Source organism: Eleutherodactylus coqui, chromosome 2 (genome assembly GCF_035609145.1).
Source record: "Eleutherodactylus coqui strain aEleCoq1 chromosome 2, aEleCoq1.hap1, whole genome shotgun sequence".
NCBI classification, from domain to species: domain Eukaryota; kingdom Metazoa; phylum Chordata; class Amphibia; order Anura; family Eleutherodactylidae; genus Eleutherodactylus; species Eleutherodactylus coqui.
In genome coordinates this window covers 10,562,007-10,574,396 of record NC_089838.1, presented here as the reverse complement: position 1 = coordinate 10,574,396, position 12,390 = coordinate 10,562,007, and the positions used below count along the sequence as shown (strand labels likewise).

Below are 12,390 nucleotides of genomic sequence, written 5' to 3'. Positions count from 1 at the left end.
TTTATATTATAAGCTTGGTTCTGGTGCTGTAATTATATTATAAGCTTGGTTCTGGTGCTGTATTTATATTATAAGCTTGGTTCTGGTCCTGTATTTATGTTATGAACTTGGTTCTGGTATAGTATTTATTCATTGAACTGTTCAGATGTGGATATACGGCTATCTTTCTGTTTTCTGCTCAAGTAGAATACAAGCAGTCTGCCTATCAGTACAATATCTATATAGTTTTTTTCTTATGAAGTTGGGGGGACAGGCGAAAAAAAAAATTCCGCACAGGGCGCCAACAAACCCGAGACCGACAGTTGGTGGCAATGCAGGAGTTGATGTACTTTTTTTTAGATGCGGTTTCTGCTGGGACTTAATATGCCGAGCAGAGAATATAACTTTTTCTTTCATTATCCGTTCTGAATCGCTGCCAGCGAACATAATAAATAGCGCCATGTTGTGCGTGGAGCTGACACGAGCAGCTGTTCTCTGTCCCTTTAAAGCGCCCCAGCGTGCTAAACTCCCATTCAAGATAATAATATCTGCTAACGGTACCCCGCAGTTTGTGGGCAGAAGAGACAGTTCCATCATTACAGCCGCCTGCTCTGCACATGTAATTATTCTGAGTGGAGATGAGTTCTTGTAAAGGTGATTTGAAGGGCGCCAGAGGGCTGCGCCGCACGGAGTGCGCTGTCCGTGGAACCTCATTAGCATGGATCATATTGTCGAGACGTCGGCTGAGGAGTGCGGTTTTTTTGTGTGTGTTTCTCATGAGCTTTCAGAGGAGATACTTTACCTGCCAGGAACCTGGCGGATGAGTTTCTCGTGCGAGCGCCCACTGGCAGCTAACGACAGCTGAATCCTCTTAGACTCCTGTCATGGAGAACTGAAGCTTTTCCCAAAGTCCCAGCCTTTTATGTTCTCACCTGCTGCTGGATGTCAGCGCCAAACAAAACTAGACAGGAGGGACATAGCGGTAAAATTCCTACCGTGTTTCCCCCAAAATAAAACCCTGTCTTGTATTAATTTTTGCCCCAAGTGAGGCGCTAGGTCTTATTTTCGGGGGAGATCTTATTATACTTACCTCGCAGTCCTCGGCCGCCTCTACATCACCTCCTGGTTACAGGATTCATAAATCCTGCCTCCAGGAAGCGATGGCTGTGATTGGATCTTTGACCGCTGCTCAGCCAATCAATGCAGCACTGAATGAACCAATCACCCTTTGCATTGGTTCATCCAGTGCTGCATTGATTGGCTGAGCAGCGGACGAAGAACCAAACCACAGTCATCGCTTTCCGTGGTAGTATTTATGAATCCCGTAACCAGCAAGTGATGTTGTACGAGCAGCTGAGGACTGTGGAAACCACTGGACCTCCGGAGAGCAGCGGGAGGGACCTGGACCGAGCCTGCTGGGTAACATATTCCTTTTTTTTTTTTTTAATGTAGTGTAACAGGGCTTATTTTTGGAGCAGGGCATATATTTCAAGCCTCTCCGAAAATTCTAAAAAATCAGGGTCTTTCTTATTAGACATTGTAGCTGCTTTTCTCCACCTGTGGGAGGATCAGCATCATCTGGTCTGCCTCTTTCTAACCCTGTGATGTAGCATGAACAGGATCCCTTCCCTCAGAGATTATCATTTAGCTTCCTCTTTGACATAAGAGTTGCGAAAAAAGAAAGAAAAAAATTGAGATCTGAGGGAAAAGTTGGTCCTAATGAAGTGAATGGGACTCAGCCTGCAGTACCAACCCCAGCCACTGCACAATGTACAAAGCTGTCTGCTTCCTGCAGTAAAACAGCTAGAACTGGGGCAATTCCTTTAACCCCTTAATGGCCACCAATAATTTTTACCACCTTTTAACTAATAGGCTTTAAACCTGCACATACATCATTTTAAGGTAATGGCTTGAATGGCTGTTAACAGCCAGGCTACTGCCAGAAGAAACCTCAGATCCTTGTTTAACCCTTTACATGCCACAATCAATAGTAACTGCAACGTGTACTCAGATGTCAGGGGGAAGGGGCTCCTCCAATCACCAATCATCACCCTGCAATGCAATCACAAGGTACCAATGGATTCCCATGGCAGCCAAAAACCTGACAGAGGCCTACGTTTTTGCCATGTAATGCAGCCTATTAGACGCAGTTCTGGCAGATTCTGATAGGCTTATTTCATAGGCATTGTACAATGCAGTATATAAGTAATGCAGTGTACTGTCCTAGCGATCGAATGATTACATATTTAAGTCCCTTTCAGGGAAAGAAAAGTTCAGTATTTTTCCCCACAAAAACCCTTTTCAATGAATAAAATACCAAACTTTTTTTTTTAAAAAAAAGCAGCACATAATTACTGAATTTGTAATATCCCATTGTGAATGCCATAAAATAGTTTAAAAATAAAGCCAGAACTATTATTTTTCTTGAGTTCACCTCCCGAAAAACATAGTAAAAAACAATCCAAAGTCACATATACCTCAAACTGGTAGCAATAAAAACTGCAACGAGAGCAGAGCTTGCAGAGCGCCACTGACGGAAAAATAAGAATGTTCTGGATCTTAGAATGTGGCGATGCAGATTCAGTTGTTTTTCTTTAAAAACCTGTATTTATTGTGCGAAAGTAGAAAAAAATATAAAAATCTCTAAAAAATGGGTGTCGCAGTAATCGTGCGGATCAGATAAGAAAGCTATCAGGTTATTTTTACCAAATGATGAAGGTTGTAAAAAAACAAAAACCCCAAAACAATTGCAGAATTTCTGAATATTTTTTCCATCTCCCCCCTCAAAAAACAGTAATAAAAGTTTTACAACATACTATTTGGACCCCCCCGAGGGGCCATTAATATATACAACTCCTCCCACAACTAACAATCCCTCATACTCCCATGTCAATGCGTTATGGCTCTTGTAATGTGACTACAAAAAGCTGTTGGCCCTATAGGCAAAAAAATAGACGGGTCACTAAGGGGCCAAGGGGTCTTGCTTGGAAGGAGTGGGGTGCAGGACCTGCATTCATTCATGGCGTCATCATCACAGGTCAACAAGTATCCTTTCCCTGAAACCCATTTCCCTAGTTAAGGCTTTTGTCCCCAGATGCACAACCCCTCCCAGAATTCAAGGTTTGGGGTGAAGAGATGCTCTTGGCACTTCTGGCAATCAGCAGTCTTCCAAGCATTTCCCTTGCAGTGGTCGTTGCAGGGAAAATGTAGTATTACAGGATGGCCCTTCACATGAACGGTCATCCTATAATAAGAGGGTGGATTAAAGAGGATGTCCACTCGTAGGCTACTGATAACGCTCTTCAGTGGGTTGGTGTGCTTGTGCAGGGAGTTGGTTTCTGCAGGAAACAGACAGCTCCATGCTCACTGTCGTGTCCAGGGTTGGCCTTAAAGCCAAAGTTCCCATTGACGTGAATGGAAACTTTGCCTGTAATACCAAACCTGGCCACTGCAGTAAGAACAGAGCTGTTTGCTTCCAGCAGAAACCAACTCCCTGCACAAGCACACCAACCCAGTGAATAGCTGATCAGCAGGTACCCCAGGCCACGGACCATCATCAATCTACTACTGACTAGTAATTATTAGGAAATTATAGTAACAGTGTTTCTGGTGGCACCACACAGCTCTGCTACATGCACATCACACACACAGCTCTGATACATGCACATCACACACACACAGCTTTGCTACATGTACATCACAAACACACAGCTCTGCTACATGTACGTCACATACACACAGCTCTGCTACATGCATGTCATACACACACAGCTCTATGCGCACGTCACACACACAGCTCTGCTACATGTATATCACACACACACAGCTCTGCTACATGCATGTCATACACACACAGCTCTATGTGCACGTCACACACACAGCTCTGCTACATGTACATCACACATACACTGCTCTACTACATACACGTCACACACACACAGATCTGCTTCAGCAGCATGTGTTTTACAAACTTCAGCTGGTGGCTGAGGTGAAATCGTGGCTTGTTGCTGTCATGTAAGCTGCATTAGCTTCACGGTGGTGTTGAACCCTCTGTGGTGACATGTTTGTACAGCAGTGACGGTTTGTTAGAACACTGGACAAAAGTTGACGATTAGATGAAGGCTGGACCGGTGTTGGCGGCATTATCACTTACATGATGTCACATTCAGGAGATGTGAAGGACGGTGCATCAATGTTCTTGGTCAGTATGTACTGCCAGCCATGTATTTGGACATTTGTGAGGTGTCATTTATTGGAGTCTCCACACAGGTGTGCAGCTACAAACTGCCAGACTGAGTACTGTTGTATCCATGGCAACTGAGGCCGCAGGGGTTTGTGGGGGATGTAGTTTGCCCATAATTCCACATTCAGCTCAGAGACCATGTAACTGATCACATGACGGTGACATCATCACAGGGTCTGTCAGCACATGAGCTATGTATGTGTACATTTGTGAGGTGTCATGTATTGGAGTCTCCACACAGGTATTCAGATGTCTCACAACCAGCTACAAACTGCTAGACTGAGTACTGCTGTATCCAGAGCAACTGAGGCTGCAGGGGTTTGTGGGGGATGTAGTCTGCCCTTAATTCCTCATTCAGTGTAGAAGGAGGATAAAGGATCTGCGATTACATCACCATCATGTGATCAGGGGGTGGAGTTAAGAGCCGGTAACTGACATGATAGGTGCTATCAGGCTCTGCATGTAACTCACACATCACACACACGGATTAATGGACAAGTGGCCATCAATCATTAACAACTGGACGACGCGTTTAAGGTCTGCCAGCAACCAGAGTTGCTCTAACTGAGCCGCTCTCAGTTGTCGGTCATAGAGGAGGGCCCCAAAATGGGGACCCAAATGTATGAGGTCCATGTGCCCTAACAAACGTTGTTGTCTTTGCACAAACCCTTTAAAGGGATTTTCGAGGATTTTAATATGAATAACCTCTCCACCACTTGGGATCCCTACCGATCATCTGATTGCCGATCCTTCTCACAGTGCAGCGAGGCCAGAAGTCATCATTGGGGTCTGAGCTGAAAGTGGAATAGGCAGCTTTATTTTCATTGAAATCAATGTTAGCAATTTCGCCTATTTACACTTCTGGGTCTGCATTGGGCTCACAACCGAAGTGTAATAGGAGGGAAGCTGCTTATTACACTTCTAGCCCTCAACCCAATGGCAACATCTGGCCACGCTGCGGGGACCAAGAGTGGAGGATCCCTGTCGATCCAGTATTGATGATCTATCCTACTATTCTATAGTAAAAGCCTGTAAGATAATGGAGAATATATATATAATAATTTAAATTTGTTTCACTTGTATGGGCTGTAACCATGGGAACAGATTAGCCTGCATAAGAGCTGTAGATACAAAACGCTACAAGATTTTTTTACTCAATTGCTTAATTTTTTTATTATATAGGCATTGGATTAATAAAAGTTGGTTGCAAATGTTTATGAATCCACTTTTGTGCTCTCCTGAAGGCTCATCAGCATTGGAGTTTCCATTTGGAGCTTCTACCCCAATTTCTGCTAGAATCCAGGAGGTTTTAGCTCTATTTCATCTGGGAACATACCAGAGGGCATAATGGAGTCTATAAGGACTCCATTATAGTGCCTTAGCCGAGTATCTCCCCACTCGTCTCTAAAGATTCGGCGGGGGGCGGGGAGCGGCGGGGGGAGAGCGGGGAGGAACGGAAGGGAGATCTCTCTCTCCCTCTCTCCCCCCTGCAACTCACCTGTCACCCGCCCCGGTCCCCGAATCTTTAGAGACGAGCAGGGAGATACTCGGCTAAGGCACTACTCGCTCGAGCAATGTGCCTTAGCGAGTATACTCGCTCATCTCTAGTCTGTTCGGGTCCGGCATGTGCCAGATCCAGCATTTCCATTTTTACAATTGTTCATCTCCAAAAACAAGGCTGAAGAAAGGAAACCGAAAACCCCAGTGTGAACAAGTCGTAAGGCTGCAATTACTAGGCAAACCTACTGCCCAGGATTTTTCGGTGGTGTTGGTAGATACTTGCAGAACTGGCAGAGGTCGAGGATGAAAAAATGAATGTCATGATCATTGGTGCCAAGAAATGTGGGGCACCTGCAAAGGACCTGGCACAGGCACCCCTGGTGCCAGGTGCTAGCAATACCACTGGGATGGCAGAGGTATGACGCATGCCGACACCTGCCCTCTTTAGACTATGGTAGAACATAACCCCCCCCCCCCCCCCCCGTCTATAAGCCCCGACCCTTTCCTCTATCCCTGTACTTTCCCTATTGTTTCCCCTTTGCTTTCCCTTGACTGTTCTGTCATTCGCTATAATGGGTGAGGATATTCTCGAACAATTTGATACATACAAGAATTTTTTGTTTTCCCCTTAAATGAGTGCTCAGCCTTCAAACTCCTGAGCGAGCAGCACATTGTAACCTTCAGCTGGCTGGAAATAAAGCAATGATTTTGTTCTGTGCAATTACCATTTGTTATGTGGGGAATGTGGGATGCCTGCAGGTTGCTCAATTTTCTCCCTTTGCGGTTGGTTTACAGTAAATATCTCTTCTGCGCAGACTAAACATCGCTTCTGTACTGAGGCAGATAGACAGCTGGGTGTTCTGCATAGTAAATGCTATTGTCTTTGTTTTTGGAGGAAGTTTGTTGCATTCAGGGTCATTGTGTCCAGTAGTATTGTACTACAGGCAGACAGTATGTATGTCGGAATATAATGTCTCAGCACAAAAGGCAATCCTAGGAACTGTTGTTTATCTAAGGATCTTACATGAACTCCACTCCTTCTTCCATTATTCCATATGCCACAACGCTGCTTTAACTGTCCTATACAAGATACTACTTCTTCCACTATCCTACATACCAGGCCACTTGTTCTATGTGCCAAAAAACTAATCTAAATAACATATATGCTGGACTCTGTCTCAAACTATCCTATATGCCAAACTCCTTCTCCAACTGTCCTACACACCAGACCACAATTTCTCCCATTGTCCTATATACTAGACTATTTATTTTCTAACTGTCCCTACAACAGACCACTCCTTCTCCAAGTATTCTGCATGCTGCATTACTCATTCTCCAACTATCCTCCATGCCAGACTACTCCTTCTCCAACTATCCTCCATGCCAGACTACTCCTTCTCCAACTATCTCCCATGCCAGACCACTCCTTCTCCAATTACCCTCCATGCCAGACCACTTTTTCTGCAACTAACGTCCATGCCAGACCACTCCTTCTCCAACTATCCGCTGTGCCAGACTACTCCTGCTCCGACTATCATCCATGCCAGATCACTCCTTCTCCAACTATCATCCATGCCAGATCACTCCTTCTCCAACTATCATCCATGGCAGGCCAAACCTACAACAACTATCTTCCATGCCAGACCATTCCTTCTCCAATTATCCTCCATGCTAGACCACTTCTTCTGCCACTAACCTCCATGCCATACCACTCCTACTTCAATTCTCATCCATGCAAGATCAGTCCTTTACCAACTATCCTTCACACCAAGCCATTCCTTCACCCACTATCCTACATGCCAGACCAATCCTTATCCAACATTTCTATACACCAGATGGCTATCCTATATACCAGACACTATTTCTCTAACTTTTCTATAGGCAAGATCAATCCTTCTCCAACTAACCTACACAACAGACCAGTCCTTCTCAAACTATGCTATCTGTTAGACCACCTCTTCACCAACGATATAATGCCAGACCATTCCTTCTCCAACTGTCCTAAACACAGACCACTCCTTTTCCAACAACTCGATATGATTGACTATCCTATATGACTGACCCCTCATCCTCTCCGACACACCTGATCACTCCTCCTCCAACTATCCCATACACCAGATGCTCCCTTCTATAACTGACTTATATGCCAGACTACTCTTTTTTCAGGTCTTCTGTGCTCAAATTCTTCGATCCCAAAATCTTCTTTGTGCCAAACCACTCCTTCCCAACCATTCCCTTTTTTGCAGGACTGTCCTTAAAGGGGTGTGCCTTATGCAAATGTACTCCCAAATAAGCATTTCTGGGATGTTCAATGGGCAATTCTGAGCGAATACGACAAACAGGGATTCAAATGTCGAGCGTTAGTTTAGTCAATTAAAGCCAAGAGTGACCAAAATAAAAATTGGAAGTCTCCCCTGATACCGCTTTAATCATATAGATCTGCTCTTGTTTACCTGAAGATAGACTTATGATGATCTGATGTTTATTTAATGTATCTTGGCTTGTAGCTCTTGTGTAATGTATTTTCTTCTTGCCCACAGGTATAAATGGTAACTAGGAAGTAAGTCAACCAAGAGTTGATCTGAGACGCCACCATGAATAACACTAGCTTCGCCAATGTGTCCGCAGACAACATTACCATGATGGGGAGTCCTTACAAGACTGTTGAGGTGGTTTTCATCGTCATTGTGGCTGGATCCCTTAGCCTGGTGACCGTTATTGGAAATATCTTGGTAATGGTCTCTATAAAAGTTAATCGGCATCTACAGACTGTCAACAATTATTTTCTGTTCAGCTTGGCATGTGCTGATTTAATTATTGGGGTATTCTCCATGAACCTCTATACTTTGTACACTGTGATTGGTTACTGGCCCTTAGGGCCTGTAGTTTGTGACCTGTACCTGGCTCTGGACTATGTTGTCAGCAATGCCTCGGTCATGAATCTGCTCATCATCAGCTTTGACCGATATTTTTGTGTAACCAAACCACTGACCTATCCGGTGAGAAGAACCACCAAAATGGCTGGTATGATGATTGCTGCTGCTTGGGTGCTGTCCTTTATCCTGTGGGCGCCAGCTATACTCTTTTGGCAATTCATTGTCGGTGGACGAACTGTTAAAGAAGGAGATTGCTACATTCAGTTCTTCTCCAATGCTGCCGTCACATTTGGCACTGCTATCGCAGCCTTCTACTTGCCAGTCATTATCATGACCATATTGTATTGGCAAATATCTCGTGCCAGTAAGAGTAGAATAAAGAAAGACAAGAAGGAACCAACCTCCCATCAAGATCCCATCTCTCCAAGCAACGTCCAAGGAAAAATAGTCAAGCCAAACAATAACAACCTATCGGCCATTGAGGATGGCTTAGATCACAGCAAAATCCAGAATGGAAAAGCCTCTAGAAATTCTGTTACCGAAAATTGTATCCAAACAGAAGGAGAGGAGAAAGAAATCTCCAACGACTCAACCTCCGTAAGTGTGGTAGGTTCGAACGCAAAGGAAGATGGAAGTGCCAAAGATGTTCCTCAAGCTTCAGGATCTCAACCTACAGCAAAAGTTGAGAACTCCAAGCTGGCATGTATGAGAATCGTAACAAAATCCCAAAAGGGTGATTGTGGGTCTACAAGTGGCACCGCCATAGAGATTGTCCCTGGAACAAATGGTCGTAATGGAGAAGATAAGCAGAAAGTCGTGGCCCGGAAAATTGTAAAGATGACAAAACAGCCGCCCAAAAAGAAAATTCCACCCTCCAGAGAAAAGAAAGTAACAAGGACTATCTTGGCTATACTCCTAGCTTTCATTATAACTTGGACACCTTATAACGTCATGGTTTTAATCAACACTTTTTGTGACGTATGTGTGCCCAACACCGTGTGGACAATTGGCTATTGGCTCTGCTACATCAATAGTACCATCAACCCTGCTTGCTACGCCCTCTGCAATACCACCTTTAAGAAAACTTTCAAACACCTCCTAATGTGTCAGTACAAAAACATTGGCTCTGCAAGGTAAAAGACAAAAAAAACAACAACAACAAAAAATATATATATATAGGTGGAGCTGCCATTGAAATTTTATGCCATAGCACTTTACACTCGATCATGGAATGTGCAATCTAGGATTCCTATTCTGGCACAGACCTGTGGATCATGTCCACCCACTGCACTTATGTATTCATTCTGGGACCGAGTACGGTGGACCAGGCTACTGCTCTTTGATTAAAAACAACAAAAAGAAAACACAAAAAGAAAAAAAACTTCAAAGGGCTTTTGGGGTCCACTGATTTTCCATGTCTGTATTACTACATACATATTTTTATGCGTTCCAAAGTCTGTGGTAGACTACTTCTACAGATGCCAGGTTCAAGATCTCATCCTATCAGACTGAACAAATCAATTCAAACAAAATAATCACTTTCTAAGGCTTTGGGATAAAAACAACAAAAATGTCCCCTTTGACTTCTTTTGTGGTATTATGACCATCTAAGACGTTGGAGATACTGAGACACCTCAAGTTCTACGCAGAGTTTTCACCTTTCTCCTAGCGTTTAAAACTTGGCTCTTCTGTGCCTCTGTGTCTTTTAGTGACTGTATCAAAAAAAAATGTAACTCAAGTTTTTGCCCCTTTGGGGTCTATGTTAGAGCTTCCTGAAAAAAAAACAAAAAAAAAAACTAGCCAAGCAAATAATATATATAAGATGTTTTGTGTTCATGGCACAGATAAGCACCCTTACATATTCGAGTCGTTACTGATGTTCATCGTCCCTTAACCGGAAGATGACGTTCAGCAACAACTCGTCTACGCAAGGTCCATAGTCCATTCTTCATTTAAAAAAAAAAAAAAATTGATATATTCCAATGTGAAATGACTCCCCCCCCCCCCCCCCCCCCCCATCCACATTTACTGAATTGTCATTGTAAAAGTCCTGAAGCTAACAACAGAAAATGGTTTCTGGAGATTGTTACATAGCTGATATCCGTATAAGCATGGGGCATATCAACCATAGGTAAAGCACTGTGAGTAGGAGAATTGCAAAAAAAAATAGACTTTTTTTTGTCAATTTTCAAAAAATGTTTTCAATTTTCAAAAAATGTTTTCTTTTTTCTCAATCTGCATAGCGACTATATCCTGATTGTATTATTTCCACTAAGAATAATCAAGTCGAAGACATATTGCCTTTTCCGTTCACCTCCATGATCATTTTTTTAATATTACCCACATTTTAAGTGCATTATCCTTTTAATGGGACCCATCAACTATATACAATACTGGTAAGTATGTACCTTGTAGAGCCGTGGAGGGCAGATTTATAAAAAGGGTTCATTTGGATGAGAGCCTTCTGAAAAGGTCATTCTCAAAAATGGTGCCTGTAAAGTTGACGATCACGTATCATAAACCATTAGAGTATTATAAAAAAGGTCAGAAGTAATATGTAAAGCCATCGGGAAAAACGTATAGATTAGAATTAAAAGAGTAGTCTGGGATCTTTTCAGCTAATGACCTATGCTCTCGATAGGTCATCAGTAGTTGATGGACAGAACTCCGCCGCTCAGTACCCGTTCTTCAGCTGATTGTCCCGTCCATTGTCCAGTGCAGGCGGCCGGACATTATCATCACTGGACTGAGGAAGAAGTGAGAGCATTGGCTTATCTCCCGTTAAAATCAATGGCAGCATCGTACTGCTGTTCCACTTCCTGCCCAGGACAGGATGTCAGTAGCAGAAGCAGGAAGTTGAATAGCACTGGGGGCATATATTGTATTTCAGCCGCACTTCAGTAGCGGTGAGCGATTCCAGCAACCTCATTGGTTGTTGGGTACGCACCCCCCTTTGGAGATCTGCACGAGTACTAGTTCACGAGACCCGCGGGGGGGGGGGTTAGGTTTAGGATTAGGGGTTAGGGTTATGGGTTAGGGTTGGGGATTAGGGGTTAGGGTTTAGGGTTTAGGGTTAGGGGTTAGGGTTGGTGTTTAGGGTTAGGGTTTAGGGTTAGAGTTTAGGGTTAGGGGTTAGAGTTGGGGTTTAGGGGTTAGGGTTTAAGGTTAGGGTTTAGGGTTAGGGTTGGGGTTAGGGGTAAGGCTTAGTTGCTGACCCTCCTATGGCTCTGCTGCGGCTTATTTAATGGGCTGCCCACTCGTGCACATCTCCAAAGGGGGGTGTGTACCCAACAACCAATTAGGTTGCTGGAATCGCTCACCGCTACTGAAGTGCGGCTGAAATACCAAATATGCCTGGGGCGCTCCCACTGATTTCAATAGAAGTGTAGTCAGAGCTCCCACTTCCTCCCCTGTACGCTGAAGACAACGTCCAGCTCGCTGCACTAAATAGCAGGCTGGACAATCAGCTGGTAGACGGGGATGCCGAGCGGCAGATCCCCATCTATCAACTACTTAGATGGCCTATCCAGAAGATAGTTCATCAGTTGAAAAGAGCCCAGGTTACCTCTTTAAAGGGCTTGTGCAGAATTAGAAAAAAATGTCTGTTTTCTTCCATAAACAGGGCTACACCTGTTACAGGTTGAGTTGGGTGCTGCGATTCAGTCCCATTCACTTCAATGGGGCAGAGGTGCAATACCAGTTGGAACTCATAGACTTGTGTGGAGCTGTTTTTGGAAGAAAGCAGTCATGTTTTTGTATTCATGGACAACCCTTTTAAAGTGCTTGTCTGGT

General features: G+C 43.9%; 1 protein-coding gene across 1 annotated transcript in view; it reads left to right on the top strand.

Moving 5' to 3' along the window:
- Positions 1–10,593, top strand: part of CHRM2 (cholinergic receptor muscarinic 2) — a 173,608-nt gene extending 163,015 nt beyond the window's left edge. The window contains exon 2 of the mRNA XM_066590342.1: positions 8,263–10,593. Within this exon, the coding sequence (XP_066446439.1) occupies positions 8,317–9,735 (1,419 nt within the window). The 5' untranslated portion in view covers positions 8,263–8,316 and the 3' untranslated portion in view covers positions 9,736–10,593. The remainder of the gene's footprint in view (positions 1–8,262) is intronic.
- The last annotated feature ends 1,797 nt before the right edge of the window (positions 10,594–12,390 follow it).